Genomic DNA, 23,866 nt, shown 5'->3' with positions numbered 1-23,866 from the left:
GGAGCAAGATAAAGCCCAGTGAAGGACAAAGTCGCAAGTCGCTCAGCGGGAGGGCCCTGGCTACCCTGCCAGGAGTAAATGATCAAAAACCCAAGCTCCTCTCACACTCCGCCTACAGGCCCCCACAGCAACTCGTGGTCTTCCTAACTCTTCCAGAATGGGAGCAGGATTGCTTTGATAGCTTCTGGGTATAGAATCAAATAAACATGATCCTTTCAGACCACTAGTTATTTGTTCCTACCTTATTTAGTTGTGACACGTCTGATTGTGCAGTTTTTGGTTTTTGGCTTTGAGGTTTTAAATATGCAGTGTCTGCTGCCATCTGGTGGTAATTACTAGCAATTGCAGGCCATGAAATAGATACTAAACCTGGAAGGTCCAACATTTCTTAGATTCCTGGGTTAAGTAAGCATTTGCATTAAGATTCCCAGATAACTGAATTTTCAAAAAAAAAAAAAAATGCTTAATCTGTCACTTAAAGTTCTGAGATGAAGCAAATAATGTTATCACAATTAAGAGCTGCAGCTGGATTTGGGCTAAATAGCCCATCCCAGTATTTAATAGATCATTATCGAACTTCTCTAAAACTTAACTTCCTCTTCTATGAAATGAAGATGTGGATGCTACCATCTCTCCAGTGCTATGGTGAAGATTCAACAAGGTAATGAATGTAAGTCCCTGAAACAAGGCCTGACCCTTCATGCTAAGCCCCTGATGCAACCTCAGTGATGATGAAGATAAGGATGATGCAAATCAGCTATTCTCAATTCCACGTCAATTCCAAGCCCATGATACCAGAATGCCCCGATACCCCGGCCCACTCTCCAAAAACTGATTTAATTGGGTCTGGAGTGTGGGGAGAGAGGTAGGTAGTTGGCTAGCAGGGTGTCAGGGTGGACTTAAAAGTTCCCCTGGTGATTCTAATGAAAACTCTGCCATAAATGACCAACAGAAAGCCATGTGTTCATTTGCAGGTCACTGCCCCAATCTGTGAGCGGCATTTATGGAATGTGTGCTGTGGACAGAGTATAACTAGGGCATGAGGAAAAAAACAGCATGGTCCCTGCTCCATTTATCACAATCCAGATGGGAGGATGAAGTGGCAGAGGGCAGGTGGTATCATGAACAGCTGTAAGTTATGGCCTGGGAAGGAGCGTTCTTAGCTTGTCAGCCTCACAGCTGCTCCCTAAGGGAAAGCCCCAGAGAGAAAGGAGAGCAGTGAAGAGACCGTGGGCAAGAAGGCTTGGTTACAGGGTTCTTGTGTAAAGAGGAGGGGATAGTGACAAGAAATGAGCTGTCCACTTCCCCACTGCCTTGTCACCACCAGCACCACATACACACGGGGAGCAATTTAGCCGATACGCAACCTGTAGGCCCAGCCCAACAGCCCAGTATGACCAGCATTTATTCAGCAGTGCCCCCAACTCCGATTATTGGCTTAATAGAAATATGATCAATGAGCCACTATAACTGATTTTTTTATTCTTTTAGTTTACTTTTTAGGACTTAGGGTTTTTCAGCATCCTTGCCATCTTATACTGATTTTGTTTAGATAATTAAAAACCTTTGCTTAGGGGCACCTGGGTGGCTCAGCCGTTAAGCATCTGCCTTCGGCTCAGGTCATGATCCCAGGGTCCTGGGATCGAGCCCCGCATCGGGCTCCCTGCTCAGCGGGGAGCCTGCTTCTCCCTCTGCCACTCCCTGCCACTCTGCCTACTTGTGATTCCGCTCTCTCTCTCTCTGTGTCAAACAAATAAATAAAATCTTTAAAAATAAATAAATAAAAATAAAAATAAACAACTTTGCTTAGATTTTAGTAGGATTAGCAGTGGCAATAGCTGCAGCCTCGTGTGCTGAGTCCCTGCGGGCTGGGTACTTGGAGTAGCTCAACAGTAAATCAGCTCATGCCCACCCACCAGGGACTTCCTTCCAGTCACATGTGTTCATGTACATATGTCCTCCCTTTTTATAAAGACATCCTGAGAGTCATCAGAAAGATAGCAAAGTTGATATTTTTAAATATCCGTGACATAGCAAGTTTAAAAAATCAAGTGGCACAACAATATGAACTATGCAATCAATTTATCTTTTTTAAACTAAATACATGTCTATTATATCTGTAAATAAATATATAAAATTTGGAAGGATACTCTTAAATCATGGCTCCCTCTGGAAAGAGAGGAAAAACTAGTAGAGATCACACAGAGGGTGAAAACAAGCTTTCACTTCTTCTGTATCACTCTAGGTGATGTTTGAATTTTTGCAATAAACATAGATGGGTTTTATCATTTTTTTAAATGTTAGGAAGATTAGTCAAGAGCCTGAAAAATGAATTGATATGTTGCCCATGTCTATGTATGGGGTCAGTGTGGACACACAGGTTTCTTTGCCCTGTGTGTGGATAGCGTGTGCACGGACACAGTGTGTGTGCCCATATAAAGAATGCATGGTGTGTATGACCGGTACGTCAATTGTGGTGTATGCAGACCTGTGTGTGTACATGGTATATACTTATACAGTGTAAGTATACACACACATAAAACTACTTTTGGCTTATGTGTGACTAAGTTTGATGAACATATAAAATGTTATATTGAGAAAGCAGATTTACCTTGGAACCTCCTGAAACACTTCACATACAAAAGGTACTTGCTGACATTTCCCCAAAGTTGAGATGATCCAATGTTTTACTTTGTCTTTATCATCTTCCACTAAAATAGCATATACATAAACATCTTATGTAACCAGGAACTCTTCGACCAAAGCATATTCTGATCTGAAAAGTGGGGAAAAGAATAATTAATCTAGTATTTTATTTACTAGGCCACACTATGGCCTCTAGGTAGAAGGAAATCCCAAATTCTGAACTCTAAACCCTCACACAATATTATTTCTACAAAATTGTGGTGTCCGATTTGGCAACAACTCTTTGTTTTATGTTTATAGCTAGCTTATTCTAAATTAAATTTGCATGTAACTTTTAAAAATTGTATAAGAAGAGAACTGCTGTGCCTTGGCCAGTGGTGTGCTACTTTAAAATCCTATTCAATAGGACATAATTCCAGTGCGACTGGGAATTGCCACAATACTTATTGAATTATATACATTCAAAGGGTGAACTTTATAGTATGTAAATTATCTCACTAAAGCTGCTAAAAATTTTTCTTTTTAAGTTCTTCTTTAAAAGGGGGCAATTTACAATCTCTATACACAACAAAAAAGGTGTTTTCCTGACTGACGCCTCCCTTATTTCTGGTAATACCTGGAGGGAACCAGCAGATCCCAGGGCTGGGAAGGAACCAGGCAACAGGGCGCTTCAGTGACGTCTTGCCCAGGACACTCAACCACAGGGGACCCGCCTTTTCCTAAGCTGTACAAACTCTTTGCCCTTCCCGCAGGAGGACTACAACCAGCTGAGGCCGCTCTCCTACCCCAACACCGATGTGTTTTTGATCTGCTTCTCTGTCGTGAATCCTGCCTCTTACCACAACGTCCAGGAGGAATGGGTTCCAGAGCTGAAGGACTGCATGCCTCATGTGCCTTACGTCCTCATAGGGACCCAGGTTAGAGGCAGCGATGGCGGGCAGGGTGGGCAGGGCGGGAGGGCAGCAAAAAAGGAAAGACCCTTTAGATGTCTCCTGAACATCTATTTCACCAACACGAGAGAAGAGTGTCTCAGATATATCAATCCGATAAACAGCCGTTCTTAAGATCTGCATGATTATTTAGCCCGTGGTCGAAAAAACAATAGAGCTATTTAATATGAAGCAGCAGGTTTTGATGTGGTCTTTAAAAATTGATCTCTCTGCTTTTTATTTTTAAATAACAAAGTACATTTCGAAGTAGACGCCCTTCTCCAGCCCTGAGCGGGAGGAATGAGGTGGGAATGTCAATCACACTTATTGTCTAATATTTTTTATATCTGAAATCTACAACTGTTTGGAAGTCACAAAATAGGTGTGAATGTCAAAATGACCCCAGTAGTCAGAATGGGCACATTATGACAGGAACTCCTTAACACCACTGGAGAAGGAAGACAGAAATTCACTCTTCTCTGTTCCCTTTAAACCTCTTAGTCTTGGGCGCCTGGGTGGCTCAGTTGGTTAAGCGACTGCCTTCAGCTCAGGTCATGATCCCAGGGTCCTGGGATCGAGTCCCGCATCGGGCTCCCTGCTCTGCAGGGAGCCTGCTTCTCCCTCTCCCACTCCCCCTGCTTGTGTCCCCTCTCTCGCTGTGTCTCTCTCTGTCAAATAAATAAATAAAAATCTTTAAAATAAAAAAATAAATAAATAAACCTTAGTCTTCTGGATCTTAGGAAAGAGGTTAAAAACGGATGTAAACAAACCTGTGATTGTCAAAGGCTTTGAAGTCTTTTGAAAGCTAATGAAGTTCTATAATTTGAATTTCCAACAGTAAGCCAATTGCACAAATGTGTTTGAGATTTTTCCTACTTTTTATAGTTTTGAAAGGATTGTGTTCTTCTCTACGTTAAAACCTAAATTACTATCCAAAGACACAGAAACGTAGTAATACTGACGGGTTTTATTGTTATCTGTTTCATATGCTCCTGCTTTCTATTTCTCATTTTATATTCTGTTTAACAAATAGAAATTTTTAAAAATAATAAAAGAAAAGTACTTCCTAGAGAAGATATGGACAGATAATTAACACATCCAAAAATCAGAATATAGTTAGTGCTTCGACTCTGAAAGATAATTGTTTAAATGCAGTCTTTTACCTTAACTCCAGATGATAACGTTTGGCCATATTGGCCAAAATATGTGACAGGACCTAAACATCTTTGTGCAATTTGAGCCGATTTTACAATTGTGGGCACTACATTGAACAATCGAGACCAAAAAAGAAAAAAAAAACCCACAAATTAGAAAAGCTGAGCAATGTGCTTATAAATGGAACTCTCATATATGAATACATTGGCTTTTCCTTAAAATTCAAGCCCACATTTACACCCATTCATGTATGCATAGGTTCACACACATGGTGAGATTTTTTTTTAAGTATTAATTATTTTATTTCTCAAAATATTTTATATTATATAATTTTAATTACTAAGGAATTTTATTGAAAGTGTAGACATGTTATGAAATCTTTCTAATCACATGTAAATTGACTCCTATATCATAAACACAACAACAATAAATCCATGCTTCTCCAGGTTAAGAATCTGTGTTAAGTAATTATAGAAGAGTGCCATGATATATTGCTCCTATATCTGGGCAGATGATCATTTTAATCATTAAAAGCTTCTAGTTTCGGGGCGCCTGGGTGGCTCAGCTGGCCGAGCGACTGCCTTTGGCTCAGGTCATGATCCCGGAGTCCCAGGATCGAGTCCCGCATCGGGCTCCCTGCTCAGCGGGGAGTCTGCTTCTCCCTCTGACCCTCTTCCCTCTCGTGCTCTCTGTCTCTCATTCTCTCTCTCAAATAAACAAATAAAATCTTTTTAAAAAAAAAAAGCTTCTAGTTGCATAAATTATTTCAGGAAAGGGTCTAAAAGATCAAAACCAAGTAAGCAGAAGATCCCTTTTAACTAAGGGGTCATTCACATGATGGATGTTGCATAGATGTGGGTAGAAAAGGAGAGTCAACACACACAGGTCTATTGCTGTAGGAATAAAAAATTTCTCAACCTTTGCTCCCTTGCCCAAAATGTCTGTGAAGTGAAAAACGTACAAAAGGAGAGCATATCAAATGGTGAGATTTTAAAGCAACTAAAATATTTAATTAAATTATCAAAACTAATCCAAACATATATGCCATTTTCAAAGTAGTTCCGCCTTTGAAAAGATTAATGCTTATTCCTTGAGCAGACCCTTTGGGAATTCCTTTTTAGGATGTGCCTTCAGAGCCTATAGTGACATTCCTTGGAATATCCTCACAGGAGGCAAATCTTTATCCTGGTGAGGGTAAAGACAAAGATGTATTCAGAGCCAAGAAATAGACTATTAAGAAATGAGTAATATAATTTGGGATCAAATGAGGCATCACTGTAAGGTAATAAGACTGATCAATCATCATGCATCCCCTATAAGTGGGATCTAAAAATAAATAGGAAATTTCAAAGGTGCCTGGGTGGCTCAGCTGGTTAAGCGACTGCCTTCAGCTCAGGTCATGATCCTGGAGTCCCTGGATCGAGTCCCAAATCGGGCTCCCTGCTCGGCAGGGAGCCTGCTTCTCCCTCTGACTCTCCCCCCTCTCATGCTCTCTGTCTCTCATTCTCTCTCTCTCAAATAAATAAATAAAATCTTTAAAATAAAATAAATAAATAAAATTTAAAAATTAAAATAAATAGGAAATTTCAAAAATGCCTGAGACAAACCACGGGATTATTGGCATTAAGTCCTCAGCTTCCCGGGGGACTTGCTTTTGAAGAAGAAAGCACATGGAAAGACTGATGTTTATATTTACAAAGAAATCACTTTACTTTTTTAGATGTAACGTGGGCATGTGTATGTGCCTCCTTAAAGAAAAGTAAGCAACTTCATAGATCTTAAGGGAGGGGGGTGGAATCTCTACCATATGGTGGTTTAAAATCACAGTTAAAATCGCTGGTTAGGTAAAAAAAAAAAAAGTGAATTTATCACATGTGTATTTTTTTTTTTTTTTTTTTGCCAGATTGATCTTCGCGATGACCCCAAAACCTTGGCCCGTTTGCTGTATATGAAAGAGAAACCTCTCACTTACGAGCATGGTGTGAAGCTTGCAAAAGCGGTATAGTCAGATTTGAATCTCATTTTAAGTATATGCTGAGAGAAGAATTTGGTGTATGATTTGGAATGGGTGAGCTACGTAGGCTTTTGCTTTGAAGTGCAACATGTTCGAGGATCTTCTGTCTGCTTCATGCTGTTCCCTCTGTTCTAAGTAGTCTGGAAGGGACCATTTGGTTAGCATTCTTCCCAGCCACCATTGTCTGTTTCTTGTTAAGAAAGAAACTTGGTGAATTAAACCACTGAAGCACTTACCATTTGATTTAGCAAACTTTGGAATATCGAGTTGCTATATTCAGGGTGAATCAAGGCAGTCATTAGATATATATATATATATTTGTACATCTCACTGCTTATTATCAATGTAATTCATTGAAATGACCCCATAAAAGGCATTTTGTGATTTCCTTGGGAAAAACTTAGATTAGCATCTGATAGGGTTATATTTGTTCACCATCTAATGAATAGCCACTTAGGCTGGATTATGTTATAAACACCATCAAGAAGAGTAACATAGACCAGAGGGTAACCAGTTGGGGAATCCAAGTGCCTGCTGACAGATGATAGCAACTAGCCCATAGCTGGAACTGTTTTCACCGACCTTGCTTCGTTCTTGAGAGCTTCACATGAATGGTGATTCTGACAGGGAAATTATTTAGACCAAATTATTTAGACCAAATCAATTACCACCAAGACGTGTGTAAAAGCAGACACTAAAATGGACACAAGAGGAGGAGGTGTTTTATGCAAGAGGAGGCTTTTAAATCATTTCCATAACCTGAGTCCACCTCATTGATTTAGTCAGAAACCCAGAGGCCCGGGCCAGAGGTTTCAGAAATTGCTCTTTTTCTAAAGTAACTAAAGCTTCTGGGGGCACCTGGGTGGCTCAGTCAGTTGAACATCTGACTCTTGGTTTCAGCTCAGGTCATGATCTCGTGGTCATGAGATCAAGCCCCAAGTCGGGCTCTGAGCTCAGCGGGGAGTCTGCTTGAGATTCTCTGCCCCCACCCGATACTCTGGCTCGTGCTCTCTCGCTCTCTCGCTCTCTCTCTCAAATAAATAAATAAATAAAATCTTAAAGTAACTAAAGTTTCTAAAGTAACTAACCCTGCAAAATGCTGGGCAGAGACGGAGTCACCCTTTTAAACCCATCAAGAAGAATATTACCTACAAATTCTTTGTGAATAAAGATGTATGCATTTCTTTTTTTTTTTTTTAAGATTTTATTTATTTATTTAACAGAGAGAAACACAGCAAGAGAGGGAACACAAGCAGGGGGAGTGGGGGAGGGAGAAGCAGGCTTCCCGCGGAGCAGGGAGCCTGATGCAGGGCTCGATCCCAGGACCCTGGGATCATGACCTGAGCCGAAGGCAGACGCTTAACGACTGAGCCACCCAGGCGCCCCTAGATGTATGCATTTCTCTTCTTAAAATGTTCTTATAGGCACCAGGACTAAGTGATACACTCAAATAGAAATGAATTAAATAGAATTGTGTTTTTATGGACGCTACATGAGAATGTCTCACACATACTTGAGACAACACTTCCTACTTCTGTGACTATCATGTCAGAACTTCCAGTATGAGCCATTCACGGAGTTCTTATAATACTAAGCACTTTACAGGCTCTGTCTCATTTCAGCCTTTCAGTAACCCTCTTAAGCAGATAGTGTTTGTCTCATCTTGCAGGTGAGGAAACAGAGTCTTAGGGAGATGAACACAGCTGATAATCACACGACCAACTTTAATCCAGATCTGTGGGTGTCACCCCTGTGCACCTGACCATGGTGTAAACTGTCTCCTCCAACCATTTATTTTGCCTCCTGTAAAATGGGTACATGCTTATAGGTTCTTCTACCTCCTCCTCACACATTCAGCTTAACTTCCCTTACTAAGGCACATGGACATATAGCTCCACAGACTATTGTATATGATACCCAGCTATGCATTTTTCACAACGAGGAGGCCGGCCCCCTCTCCCCCCAGAGAATCAGCTGGTGCATTTTGCAGGAGTTTGGTCTCTGTGTCCCTTGCTTCTGTCCTATCTCCACCATAATGTTGGCGTCCTGGCCTGACTTCTCATTTAGGAAGTTGTTTTTCCCTTTGAAAAGAAGTCACTCCAAAGCCTCCCATCTCATTTCATACTTATTTTAGGAACAATGGCTGAGTTCACCACTTTACTGCCTTTTGCCAGTTTCTCCTAGCAACTGCTCTCGGATACGGAGAGAATCATGTTTAGCTTACACAATGCAATTTAGAAGAAATCCAAGCAAGAGTTTAACTTGTTTCATCACAATGCGTGTAATTATAGAGATGCTTTAAGTTTCTCTGCTGCCTGACTTTCCTGTCAAGTAGTTTATAGTAACAGCTAACATCTATGGAGTGTTTGCTGTGTGCGAGGCATTTTGCCAAGCACTTTGCATGCTTTGTCTTAATTAATCCTCACAGCAACCCCCTGAGGTGTGTGTATTATTAGTTCCTTAGAGTTCCTAGAGGAAACTGAGATTCAGAGAAGTGAAGGTCACACCGCTAGAAAGTGGCAGAACTGGGATATGAAACTGCTTTGACCACCATGCTCTTCTGCTTCCCTCCTAGATTCTGAAAAAAAAAAAAAAAAAAAAAAAACCTTAGGTTTGGGGCTTCTTTTTTACATACCGAAGCCCCATATTTTAATGTGCATATTCTCCCCCATATTTTAAATGGTTTGCAAGTTCAGATTTTTCATATTTGATTCATTTTGTTCAGTACTTTTCAACTTCCAAAGCATTTTTCATCTATCATCTCTTTTTAGTCTCAAAGGGCATTTTATTTTTAAAGGATATTTTCATATCATACATATTTACAATTCTTTACATTTGTCAAAAGTCAATCACATTTACATAAATATTTTGTATCAATTGATGATAAATATTCATTGTTATCCCTCTACTTGTTTTATCCTCCCTCTTCTTATCATTATTGCACTTCTTAATCTCCAGCCAGCTTTCCTCATCTGCACATGTCTTTACTATTCCTGGGTTTACTTGTCAATAACTCACCGAACACCTAGTGTGTGCCAGGCGCCTTGCTACACTTTAGCTTGAAGATTATAATTCTTGGTGCATTCTCTTTCCCAATTCCATCTGACACAACCTGAACCTGAATTTCTAAGTTCAGACTTCCTAAGGTATTTCTTGACAAAATGTTTCCTCTTTTTCAGCCTCTGGCCTCTTTTTGCCTTATCCTGCTGTCTTCTTCACCCTGTGCCTTTCTTACTCTTGTTCTCACTCTTTGTCTTGGTACCTGTTTCCTGCTGGCTTTGGAACAGGCATGCACCAGTGGGTTTAAAGCAGCAAAATTGCTGCAGAAATCCTGTAATCAGTGTTCAATCATCTTTTTTTTAAGGTTTTATTTATTTATTTATTTATTTATTTGAGAGTGAGCAGGAAGGAGAGGGAGAGAGAATCTGAAGCAGACTCCACACTGAGCACAGAGCTTAACATAGGGCTTGATCCCACGACCCTGAGATCATGACCTGAGCCAAAACCAAGAGTCAGACACTTAACTGACTGAGCCACCCAGGTGTTCCTCAATGTTCAGTCTCTTAATCGACCAGAGTCTTTAATACCCACCTACTGAGGTGCTTAGGTGGCTCAGTCGGTTGAGCATCTGCCTTCGGCTCAGGTCATGGGTTCCTGGATTGAGCCCCGCATCGGGCTCCCTGCTCAAAGAGGAGTCTGATTCCCCCTCTGCTTCTCCCTCTGGCTCGTGATCTCTCCCTCTTGCTCTCTGTTAAATAAATAAACAAAATCTTGAATAATAATAATAATAATAATACCCACCTACTGACTGCAAAAGTCACCATTACCCTCCTTGTTTTATGTGCTGGCCATCGCTTCTTTTTCTCATGGTCATTGAAAAGTGGTTACTACACTGCTGGGATCTGGGTTGCCGAAATGAAGCCCTTTCCCTCAAGAGGCCCATAGGCCAAAAGAGGAAGGTGACCAGCAAACGAAAGCATGCCCCCTGAATGAATACTTAGTACTGAGGTAGCGGGTGGGGCGGGGGTGGGGGGAGGGAGTGATGGACACATTCAGGGAAGGAGGATCCCGAGACAACTTCTTGGAGCAGGTGACATCTGAGCCAGGTTTGAAGGATAAGGACAAGTTTGTCAAGTGGACAAAGTTGGGGACTAGGGAGAAAAAAATTCCAAATAGAGAGACCAGTACATGTAAAGGCATCCTTTAAAGCATAGGGAGTACACTGGCAAGTGATGAGCCAAATTTCACCCACAAATGCTTTCATCAGTCCACACGTGTATTTTTAATGTGATCTAGTGGCCAATATTGAACAACGAAAGTTTTCATGAAGATACACATTTCTGTCTTCTAAAAAAAAAAAAAATCAGAAGGTCTGGCAACACTAGGCCAGCATTTCCTCATCAACTGCAATCCTTCAACAGTCTTTTAGACAAGGTATGTAACCTTCAGTTTGCCACAATCCCCACCACTCCATATTAACCTACACACTCGAGCAGTGCACTCACATTATCTAGCCACCCCTGTGCTGGCAATCGCTGCTTTATAGTCTTACAAAAAAATCAGCTGCAAATCCATCCAGCCTAGAAACATTTTTCCTCTTTGAGCAATTCGTTATGATGAAATTTATCACACAAGCTCTTGGGTTCCTTTTCCTTTTCTTAGCTTTCAAATTGCCTGTACCTTTCCTAATTCTTAAATAAGTGAGAAAAAACTTCTGTTATTCACTGGTTGTTGAGATAACAGCTTCCTCTGTTTATTCCACTAATATTTTCTCTTCTCTCCATTTATAGGAAATGCCTTACTCTTTCACCCCATCCTCTCTCATCACCCTCATTACATCCAAAACAACATCTCCGTTTGTTCATTAGTTTTGCTCTTTCGGCCACATTTCTTTTCACTTGCTAGAGGCAGCCCCACAGAGTGGTTAAGACTCTGGCTCAGGGAACAAATTCAAACCTCTGACATTGTTTTAGTCATGTGCCCTTCCGGAGGGAACCTCTTCTCTCTGGTGTCAGTTTGCTGAGCTGCAAATGAGGATGGTGACAGACCTACCTTGCAAAGTCCTTACAAGGATTAAGTGACCCAAGAAACGTGAGGTCCAGCTCAGCAAACTATAGTTGTCATTAAATTCATGTGCCTCTCAGAGGCATCTATAGCTGGGAAGACCTGTCTTTGCCTTTATTCCTTCCAATTACACTCTATTTTATTCTATAACATGTCCTACCTCCACCAAGACAACCTGGAAGAAGTAGGAGGTTTTCTTTCACTCGATTGGTCACTGTGGGTTTTGTTGATCCATTTGTTTGTTTAATTTCTTCTTGTCAGACTCTTGTATGTTCTCTACATGTCTGATAAATTTCCCAGCTTGGGAGTGATAAATTTCAGCTATCATAAAGCTATGAGAAAAGTGTTCTCTCAGTGTACATTCCTCAATCTCTATTTTTTTTTTCTGGAAAATAAATCATTTTGGCAAAGCATGTCACAGATTGCTAACATGTGTATCTAAACAAGCATCCACAAATCCTGAGCTCTTACAGATTGTTGTAAATATTTGGCTATGTAGGTCACTTTGCTCCAAGAGGACGAGGAAGCTGTAAGGAAAGCCATGTTTCCTTGAGACAGTTTTCCATTTCATACTTTTGAGGTCATTAATGAGGTGGTTTATTTTTAGCAATGTCTATAACATGGCTGTGCCTTTTCCCTGAACCAGGGTGAATGAAGTCTTCTTTCTGACCCAGAGCACTTGATACATGGTTAACAAAATACTCACCTCCTAATTGGGTTCTCTTTCTTACACATAGTTCCCGAATCACACCCAAAATCTGTTGGCTACTTTTCCTGGAACTCTCAGTCTGAAACAATGTTATATTAACGCAGTTACACAATAATGCCTTGATCCACTGTTCCGTTATCTTCAGAAATATCTGAATTGGGACAGACGCATCTGGGCTCCTCCTCCACCTTCAGAAGGCAAGCTGTGCCATGCTGTTAGCAGAGCTCTGGGGGGCAGACAACACAAGCCCCCCGCCCGTCTTGCAGGATCGGATGGCCCAGAGCCCCGCGTGTGAACTGAGCCCAGCTCCCCTGTAATTTCCGGAATCAAGTGAGGCTTGGGATCATAGCGGGGAGGCATTCCAGGCCGGATGGCCCCACAGCACTCTCTGTGGGTATATTTCAGGATGACAGAGAAGAGGCAGCACATTACAGGCAGTCGTTCAGTTGACATCTTCACTAGAGTGGTGTGCGTTTCACACGCTCATAGCCAGTGCTGGCTACAACCCCAAAACATAATCAATGATCTTTCATGACATTGCTAGGAAATTTTTCTCTATTTTTTATCCCTCTTTTGCATCCAACTGTTTTTAATGATTTTAAAAAGCCATTTTGTTTGTTTCTTTCAGAGGTAGAGTTTAGTGATTCATCAGTTGCAGATAAAAAAGCCATCTTTTAATCCAAAGGCCAAACCATGGTTAAAATGAAACCGTAAGATAGGTTCTTAATATCCAACATCTTTCCTGTGGGTATTTTCCTTTAGCTCACACAGTATCTATTCTTTATAGGGGAAAAAAAAAGTGCATAGTATCTGGACCCAACCAGAAAAACTTTATTTCATGCTTAATTTTTGATCGGCTTCTTTTTTTTTAAGATTTTATTTATTTATTTATGTATTTATTTGAGAGAGAGTGCGAGAGAGCACAAGCAGGGGGAGCGGCAGAGGGAGAGGGAGAAGCCCACGTGGGTCTCGATCCCAGGCTGAGCCAAAGGCAGACACTTAATCAACTGAGCCACCCAGGCGCCCCTTGACCAGCTTCTTGCAGAGTTGAGTGATAAGGGTAATCATCATGAAACAAAGAAAAGAATACACGCCAAGAGACCCAGATTCTGGTCTGGTTCTTCTACTTTCTGGTTGGGTGCCCTTCAACAATTCATTTTCCTTCTGGGGCTGTTCCCACTCTATCCTAAGCTAAACTACAAATTCCTTTAGTCCACGCATTGTGAACTGGCTAGTCGCTGACAAAGAAATCACACACTAGTGTCTTGGTTGGCCCACAGAGTATTTTCTAAATTGGTAATTATTAACTAAAAATCCAAAAGTCCAACTGTACAAAGATGGGCAACAGCGAACCACGGCAATGATGTTGTCCACACTGGGTAAGACTGCTAGCTCTCGAAGGGGTGTGTGCTTCAGGTCCGCCCCAGTTTCCACCTGTCCCTCCTGTCTGGCACCCGCCCTGCTTTCCTCATTCACGGAAGCTACTGGAATAGGCATGTGATTTTGCTACCCTGCTGTAGTCATGTAACTGCTGTGGCTTCCAAGGGCTCACCATCCAACTACCCTCTCGTGAATCTGCTTTGGTTCTTCAGTGATTCTCATAATGTGAAGTATATAATAAAAGCATTTCTCCAGACGTCCCTAATATTAAAAGACCCACATTATATCATTAGCTCATACCAAGCTTATGAGCAATTAAAACCCTGAGTCTCCCTCACACGAACAATTTTGACTGCCAAACATGGTCTGCTCTGGCTTGCTATTTTTTAAATGAGAAGCTCTAGTTCGGACTGAATTCCTATATTTCTCAAAGGGATTTTTGTGATTATCAAATATACCATAGTATGAAATCATCAAAAGCTTTGAAATAAAGCTCTATGCCAGAACAAAATATTTTTATCATTTAAGTACATGTCGAATGTATAGTAACAAGGAGGGTGTCTCCATCAGTAAATGTATTTTATGATTTTTATTTTACATGTTTTGGGTTTTTCAACTCCTTAGAAATATGCCTTTTAAAGTATGTTAAAACCAAATAATAATACCAATTGAATATTACCTTGCTGAGACAGACTGCATCGGAAGTGCATTTTAGTGAAGAATGACCTAGCAAACCTTATCACCCAGTCCCTTTCTATATGCTTTACCAACCAAGTTGACACTTTGCCTTCCCGCTTACAGAAGGAGATACATTTCACTTGCACCACATTCACACATTCCAAATGCATATGAAAGGGTGCTAAAAACAACATCATGTAGCCCTGTTGTTCACAAAGTATATTTAAACCATATCACTGCTTTTGAATCCTCTCTCAATTTTTACATTTGTTATATTCTTATATTAGGAATGACTGGCTATGGCTCACTTTCAGAACTTACTGCTTAACCAAAAGCAATCCACAGCCATTTATTGCTAATATCAGAAAGTAAAAATGAAGGTAGTAGATGCAAATGGCAATGCAAAAAAAAAAAAAAAAAAACCGAAACAAAACAAAACAACCCCAGGGCTGTTTGTGGGACAAGCAGAGGTAGCTTGGCTGGGCAGGGGCTGATCCCACTCTGCTTTTCTCTTTTCTTTCCCTCTCACGCCTTTCCTTCTCCCTTTTGTGTTGAAGATCGGAGCACAGTGCTACTTGGAATGTTCGGCCCTAACTCAGAAAGGTCTCAAAGCGGTTTTTGATGAAGCGATCCTCACCATTTTCCACCCCAAGAAAAAGAAGAAACGCTGCTCTGAGTGTCAAAGCTGCTGTTCAATTATCTGAGGCTGCTGGGGGACCGGCCCCCACCCACCTGAGGGTGAGAGTGGCGCCGACCTCTGAGACCAAGCTCAAGCCACGAAGGAGGGCGCGACCAGAGAGGAAGTCCCCTTGCACGGAGCCCTGCTCCTCCACCCCGGGAGCCCCCATCCCCACCCGCAAGCACAGCGCACCAGCTGCCACGTCCCCCCTTCCAGCCCGAAGCGTCCACATTGCGCAACCTGTGAGAATGCTGAGCCCGCCGGAGGTCACCCAGCGACGCTGCTGACCATGTTGCAAACGAAGGCAAAGACCATGCTGCGTTTTGCGTGTCCCCTCCACGAACGTGAGGCTGAGGATAGGAAACCATCCCCAAGAAACCAGAAGAGGAACTCGGTTCCTGTATTGGTGGCCTTACCCCGTGTCTTCTACAAAACACAGGAATACTACACTAACCTTGTTTTCTGAATCTGTTGTTCGACCTATGCGTCTTGCATTTATTTGTATTATTTTAAGAAATGTACTAATTTACCAATTTACTCAGGCCTTACAAGTCCATACCAAATTAGCCTAAAGACAAAATATTTTTTATTCATTTCCATTTTCAGCCTGTTTCTACCAAAGCTATTAGAACCAACACGTACCTCTGAATGCCTGACTGTAAGAAGAAAACAAGAAAATGTTACAACTTTTGGAAATGTACAAAGCCAAGATTTTTTAATCTGGTTGAAAGAGAAACACCACCTGAATTGTTGCGGGGCCACATTTTTGCCAAAGATTCACCCTGGAAATGCTTTCGCTGATGGGTAGCCTTATTTTTATTCTATATTTATATTGTCATGGCAAATTACAAATGAACTGTGTTCAAGAAAGTAGTACTTCTGCTTCTTAAACTGATTGGGGGAGAATATGGCAGATCTAGGTTTTAAAATATTCTCTATTCAGCAAAGTGAACTTCCCTGTTCCCTCCCTTCCCGGGCTCATGCCCTTTTCCTCCCTTAATTTCACTTTCTCCCTTGCCCAATAACAACCTGATCTAAAAGAAAGACCTGGCCATGGGGCATGAAAAAGTAAATGTTTAAAAGTCCTCAAAGGTTAAGCAAAGTGTTTCCATATTTCCACTTGCTTCAACCTGAAGGGTTTCTCAGCTGGGTCCCCTTGGAACTCTAAGGAACTAAATGACGTTTTCCAAGTGCAGCTGGTACTAATATATTGCCTCTCCCTATTTCCTACACTCATTGTCCCAAATGTGCATTTAGGGGATGGATCTGCGGGTACCAAGCTCTGAATCTGTTTATCCCCGCTTTCAAAATGCTGTGTTCTGTAGAACAGGACCTTCGGTCTTGGAAAGTAAAAGCCCCCAGTAAAGAATGATGTGCCCTTTCCATATGCCTCTTCCAAACAGCCAGGGATTCTTGTATCATAGAGTGAATTATTTCCTAGCTTTTATTTAGAGACGATAAAGTCTCCTAATTAGTCTTATTTGTTTACAGTTACCTTGGAAACACCCAGGTAGGCACTTCACTTTTTATTTCAATTGCATAAGCAAAGTGCCTCTTTGCAGCATCAAATTACACCGATTTTAGCATAACAATTTCCGGATTCACACTCCTTCTGTTGGAAAAATCCAGTCTTTCTTGTCCCTTCTGCTCCTGGAGGAAATCCATAAAAAAGAAACATATGATGTGGGTCTTTTCTGTTAAGACCTTCCATGACATCCCCTCAGTTGTTTGGATTTGTTTGTTTGTTTAGAATTTCTGAAAGAAGTTTTCCCCTGTTCCACGTTGCAAGACCTATTTCCCTGCTCTCCCATCTAGTTGCTAAACATTTTCTTAAACACGCACATACATGCGCGCGCACACACACACATATCCCAAACTAAAAGAAAACGGGAGTTTTGTAAGTCAAAGCTTGACATTTAGAGACAAATAGGACTTTCTTCCTCTGTAAATGGAAATCAACCGTGCATAAACTATAACTCTGCAGAGGTTATGGATTCATTCTTTACAAACAATAATGAGCATTTAGCCCTGTAATAAATGGAATGCTGTGTTAGCCAGCTTTGTTGCATTATTGCATAGTTACATCTTACTAAAGGGGCCATTCCTCACTTCTCATTAATGTGGATGAAAAAGTCAGAGCTGTATGTTTGCTCCACCAAGGAGAATTTTCCAGATGTGTGCTTCCAATAGGCGAGTGGTTCCCCAGGCCATCACCTCCCTACTGGACCACGGGGATTAACTCGTTCACAGTGAGAAGATCATCCTCTCACCTAGAACCAGAACCTGAAGAGAGACTGTTAGTGTCTTCGTGGAGAGGCTCCTAAAGATCACAGGAGCTCATTATTAAATAAAATGATGAAGAACAAAGTGACCTAAATGAGTGAATGTCATTCCACCAAATTAACTATGTATTCCCTGTTTCATGGCAAGAGGTAGTTCATTTCCTGCCATAAGATTAAACAAAACTATATTCTGAAGCCAAAGATCAGAAGAGATTTGAAAGAAGGATCTGAAGAAGGATCCTTGACCTTTGACCATCTGCCAAAGTCAAGAAGGGGCAGCCAATCTCCACTGGAGGGTAGAATCTTAGCTTTTCAAAGTTAGAAGAGGCCCCAGAAAATATAGTCCAACTCCCTCATTCTACAAATGAGGAAACTCAAGTCCGGATGGGTCAAAAGAAATGTGTGGTGGCAGAGCTGGAACAGACCTCAGCCATTCTGCTTCTCATCCAGAGCCCTGAACTCCGCACTGTAATCTGTTCATTATCACAGATACTAAGTTATAGTTTTGCAGGTGTATTATTGGAGTTGCATTTGTTCATCCTACAGATCTTGGCCCCATTTCAAATACATGACTTAGGCCACTATAAATTAGATAATCCATCACACTAGTAATTACGTAGAGACAAGAATTTGATCTGCAGTATGCTTAGAATCCACAATATACAATGTACTATAATCCCAATCTAATTGCACAGTATACAGCAATGTAATCAAGTAGCTGGTTTGACAGATATTTTTTTTCTCGGTTAAATGGTTGGTTATTTGGCAGAATTAATGGACTCCCTGGGCTATTTTGGAAACACAAAAGACTACCACAAGAGTCAAAGCCTTGTCACGGTAAGTAATCTGGGCTGATTTCTGCCAAGAAAAGGTATACTCAAAGAACAATTACTGAATGCAATAACTACAGCAAGCCTAAACCAAGAAGCAGTAAACTGGGAAATGAAAAAAATAATTCATACACATATGACAGGAAGGAAGTTTTGGTCCTGAGACTCCAATAACAATATGTCTGATCATGATACGCAAAGAACCATTTGGAAGATTTCTGGTCCATAAAAGAAGTGCCAGATGCAGTAACCATGCACAATTTTCATAGAACCATCAACGAGGAAATAATATTTAACTGGTAGTAAAGGGGCAATCACAACCATGCTCACAATTTTAGGAGAAATTAAAGAAAGTTAAACCCCAAACTTGAGGCCAACAAAAATGTGCATTATGTAGGGTGTAGGTTCTTGTGAGCAGTTAATAACCTCGCCAAGTAGAGTGTTCAAAAGAAATACTTGACCCGAGATAAACATTTAAAGATGTAGTGTTGCATTCACAAAGGCAAACTCATCCATGAGACCAAAGTGATAGAAGATTAGAAATTGAGGTTTGCTCTAAAGGAATGTTTGGCACCATGCTGGAGATGATTATCTAGCCCTTTATGTCTTCGGCCTCTATGTTTGGATGCCAGAATGCAAAATGTGCCTTCTCTCTCTACGGTGAGAGCCACAGGTCACCAGCTACTCTCTTACAAGTCATTGAGTAGGCTGCCCAAGTACAAATAAGGAAACTCAACAGAATATTTTCATCTCAAGAACCATTAGGAACAGAAAGGGAAAAAGAAGATGGGGGAAACCGAGTTTCTTACAAAGGAAATTAGGTACTTTTAAAAAGGAATCATTTAGAGAATGGAGAGAAAACTAAAACGAAACACAAGGCAAAACACACACACCTGACAATTCTCCCAGGCAGGGGCTGAGTTCTGCCTGGCCTCCAGAGCCCTAAGGAAGAAAGGAGGATCGTTCATGTGAAGAGCATTCCAGAGTCAGCCTAGAGGGCTCATCATATGATAATTCTAGATAATTCCACCTCACCATTCCCTAAAAATGTTGAAATTCTGGACAGTGCTCTTTGGGTCTTTGGGAGCAATGTGGTGGGGTCATCATGCTCACACCTTCCCTGCTAATATGGAGCAGATGGGGGAAATTTACCAAGGAATATGAGTGAATCAATTATCTTGAAAGTTTTTTAAGCACTAGCATGACTTAAAATCTGAAAAGGATGACTTTGTGATATCTGGAAAGACAGTAACTTGTATAAAAGGTATGTATTCATCTTCAGCAGACTATCTCCGAATAGAACGATGGCCTTTAGCATGCACAAAAACAGTAACAGAACTCAAAAACATGAGCTAAAGCAACAATGCCTGGTGCTTCAGTATCAGCAAAGCCCAGAAAGGAGATGAAAACACTGAGCTCCACACAGAGGTATTTCGGGCTTCAGAGGCTGGGCAGCGCTCGTCGGAGATCTCTGTAGGTTAGGGGAGGAATGAGTCAAGGAGGGTCTGGCTCATCTGTGAATTCAGGGATGCAAGTTCAACAACAGTTCTTGGCTTTTAACTTCCAGGACAGGAAACTAGAGTGAAAGCTGCATGATTTGTCTTGGTCACAATCTATTTTTTTTTCTCCTTAGGGAATATTATGTCAAAATCCAGAGTCGTTTTGTGCCTGTGTGCTTTAAACATGTTCTACCCTGGTAATCGCATTGTGTCCTGAGTTCTGCAGTGGCTCAGAAGCTTCTTGCTGCTATAGCCAGAGTGATTTTGTTGTATCTTCAGCCATGTCCTCCGAACCTCTCAGTGTATGCAGTTATCTTTGACGAACGGGGTCTGATCAGTGGTTTAGGGGATATGATGTCTGGGGCAATATGAGGAGAGGGTCCCCAAGGCACAGAACTGAGTCTCACCGTACAAGCCACATTAGCTCCCCGAGCTTCCCAGTAACCCTGCCCGTGCCCGTCTTTTGAGTTTGTTAATTCTTCTCAGGAAGAAATAATAAGACTTTCATGGCAGGATGGTATGTTTGGGACAGCTTTGTAAATACCTAAAATTAGCACCACCTGCCATTTTTTAACTCAAATTTTTAAAGCAATCCTCTCCTAGAGGAACCATGGGAAGGAAGGTTAATGAATTCTACATTCTTTGCATCACCTGGCTTAAATTGTTTTTTTGCCCTGAGTAAACAGTAATTACCATTTAAGTACATCTCAGCAGAATTTTATCCCACCTGAAACAGTCCATGTTGCTCCCGATGTGATCGCTACAGGGGGAACAATAGACAAGGGAAGGACTGCCTTTCTTACAACCTGTTTCTTATGTAACGGCTATTCTATGTACACTTTTATAATTCATGGAATATTATTTCACGTTCTCTTTAACCTTGCAGTTTGCTTTATGCCATGTTCTGACGTTAAAGTCATTAAATAGTTTTTTTCTCCTACTCTCATTTCTGAGTTTTCTGAGGGTGTCTTCATCAGCCACGTGAGCAAACTGCCTTCCCCAGGCCTCCGTTAGAATGGGAAACCATCCAGCCCTTTGCTTCTCCAAGTGTGTCCTAGGGACCAATAGTCCGCATCACTGTGGAAGAGCCAGTTAGTGCTACAGAAACTCAGGCCCAGTCCAGACCTACTGAATCCAAATCTGCATTTTAAATCTGCACTTAATAAGACCCCCCAGGTCACCTGCACATTAAAATTTGAGAGGGACTGATCGACGAGATGACCCACCACCAGTTGTTAAATCCAAATGTGTAGCTGCCTGATGAAGAGACCATCCGCTTTGTTTGTCCCTCTGATGCTACCCTTTGGGTATTCGTTGGGCTAATATTTTGTTGTTCGCATTTATTGGGTGAATAAAAAGGCTTCCAGAAGCCTGTCATGTGATGCACAGCTGCAGTAAAGCAATAAGCCTATTTTGGAATTAAAAGCAGAAAAAGCAGCATCTGGTTTGAAAGATCTGCTAAATCTGAAATACTTCTGTTCTTCAAGGTTTTTTGGTGTTTATAAGGGAGAGAGGAAAAAATGCCCTCCAAAACTATTTTCCATGAAAAAACAAGAAAGATTCATATCACAGGAAGTTATGAACTTATAAAAGGAAGATAAAACAAATTTCTGAGGCATAAAAGTTTGGATGAAGCTTCTGTCTGCATTGCTTAAGACATGCTCTAGATGCCAAAATAAGGGTTGACCACAAACGTGTCCTCTCAGCGGGGCCTTCCACAGATTTATATCCTTATTGTCCTATGCACAGACCAGAGTTGTATTCACTTATTCAATATATTTTTGCTAAACATCACTGGGAGCCATACTTGATTTCCCCACACACACCCGCCCCCTCCCCCATGTACAAGAGCTCTTTAAAAATTGCACGCACACACGCAAACACACGCATGTGGAAGTAGATCATCTTATTCAAATCCCATTGTTGCCGAGTAAATTCTGAAGGCAAATCATACCTACCCTCAAACAAATGAAGAAAAAGCACAAGGGTCATCACTTCCTTTGTACCTGCAAATGGCCTACTAGTTATCTGGCTGGGAGATCAGCGATTCCAACCCAGAATGACCCGATGTCATTGTGCAGATACAATCATTCGGGGACCACCTCCTCTGTGAAGGACGACCTTCCCCGTCTGGCAGCAGGCTTCCCTTCACACCGCTGACAGAGTTCTGACCTTGGTACTCAAAATCAGGTGTCCTCCTTCACGCTCTAGGCTGAGGGAACCCACTGGTGTCCCAAGATTCCTTTAAACTGAAGTTACTTGTAAACTGGGACAGCTTTTACATATGGGAGCAGTTTGGCTACCAAAAGCGGTCAGCATTCTTGGAAGGGTTTAGTCAAATCCCAAAATAGAATCTTACCAAAGATTATTTTCATTATTGCAAATGTATCCCTGATTTCTTGCTCTTAAACCACTGGCCCAAGCCGCCAAAAAGTGCTCCTTACACCAGGGACTGCCACAGCCCTGCACACCCACCCTTCACTTTCTTCCCCAGGCCGCACAATAAAGCCTGTTTTCTCTCTTCATAAGAAACTAATAGAGCAAGAAAATTGGCATCAACAATCAATCTCTCTTCAAGAATCCATTTACTCGCAATTTTTAAATGTTTGATTTCCAGGCCCTTTATGTCAGGAGTAAAAGAAAATCCCAGTCCAAGATATCTGAGAGCCACCTTTTTTGAATAAAAACTATTCCTACTAAATTAAGCACATGGAAATAATAAAGTGCTAAAGAAGGGAAACCCCCCGATCAGAGCCCACTCTTCCCCTCGTCTGCAGCGTACAGCACAGAGCTTGGCATGAGTGAACTGACGGCACATAAGTTCTTTTTGGCTTTGTCCTGAAGTTGGCTCAGATTTTGGTAATGCTGAAATTTGCATCCCATTTCAATTGGACTTTATTTCTCATTAACTGGTGTTTATGTTTCAATAGGGAAATGTTTCAGCATTAGCTTCCTGAGGTGGCTCAAGCAGGAGCTAAAAGCTGAACAAAATCTTCCTCTTAAAAACATTTCCAACCTATTTTAAAATGCTGATGTCTTAAATCCACTCAGTAAAATTGGCTACCCACCCCTCCAAATATTTTAATCTTGATATGCAGATTTCATATCTTCAGACAGAAGATGGAGGTTCGGAACAGCCTAGAATCTTAGATCACCTCCCTTAGACGGTGTACCTCGTCATGCTGTAGACATACCTAGATTTATAAGTAGAAATCTCTGCAGGAGCAACACAGAGAGGTCAAGAAAGCATGATCTGTTCATACATTTCCTGTAGAAAGAACCTGCAAAGTAACAGGATTAAATTTCTATTTTAAGTGCATAGTTCTGCAAGAATCTTCCCTCGAGATAATGACAATTCTTAATTCATCATAACCTTTTTTGTGTATGCATAGTTTAAATTTATTTTAAGTGAATAAATGCTCTTTTAAATAATTTTAAGTTGTATATTATTTGTGACTCAGGGATATCTATATTTCTTGCTGGTAATTGTATCTTCAACATCACCAAAAGAATATTACCATTCTCATCTTGGTAATATTGATATTCTATGTTAAAGCAAAATATTTTCTTTGAGGGAATGTTGTTTGTTGGTTGGTTGGGGAGTGGTTGTATTTGGGGTTTGAGTGATTTTCCCAAAGCCCTAGTAACCCACAATCAAGGTCAAAGTATATATGATCCAGTACATTGGGAAACCTTAAAAAAAAAAAAAACTCAATTATTCAGTATGCTAATGAAATTGTACAGTCAGGGGAACTTAGAGTCAATTATAAAGCGAAAGAGCTTAGGAAATGTTTACTTTACTCCTGATAATGAGGACCTGGAACAGAGGATAGAATAACCCCTCTAAATTCCTTAACATTGGAGCCAAGTCTCTGTCATACACTACCAATTACAGCACTTTGCACCTGCTCCTTTTCTCATCCTTTCCCTATTTCTTTTCTTGTTGTTAGACATCACCTCTTCAGAGGTCTTCAGATACCCCAGGATCACAACAACCAACC

At 41.1% G+C, this 23,866-nt stretch overlaps 1 protein-coding gene across 1 annotated transcript in view; it reads left to right on the top strand.

Moving 5' to 3' along the window:
• The window catches only part of RHOJ (ras homolog family member J), an 82,107-nt gene extending 62,073 nt beyond the window's left edge, over positions 1 to 20,034 (top strand). Inside the window, exons 3-5 of the mRNA XM_034992763.1 lie at positions 3,399 to 3,563; positions 6,634 to 6,729; positions 15,133 to 20,034. Coding sequence (XP_034848654.1) covers positions 3,399 to 3,563; positions 6,634 to 6,729; positions 15,133 to 15,279 — 408 coding nt within the window. The 3' untranslated portion in view covers positions 15,280 to 20,034. The remainder of the gene's footprint in view (positions 1 to 3,398; positions 3,564 to 6,633; positions 6,730 to 15,132) is intronic.
• Positions 20,035 to 23,866: the final 3,832 nt, after the last annotated feature.

The sequence above is a fragment of the Mirounga leonina genome, unplaced genomic scaffold (genome assembly GCF_011800145.1).
Source record: "Mirounga leonina isolate KUSES-001 unplaced genomic scaffold, KU_Mleo_1.0 Mir_82, whole genome shotgun sequence".
Classification (NCBI taxonomy): Eukaryota; Metazoa; Chordata; class Mammalia; order Carnivora; family Phocidae; genus Mirounga; species Mirounga leonina.
Note: the sequence above shows the minus strand (reverse complement) of the source record. Positions and strands in the feature narration are given on the sequence as shown.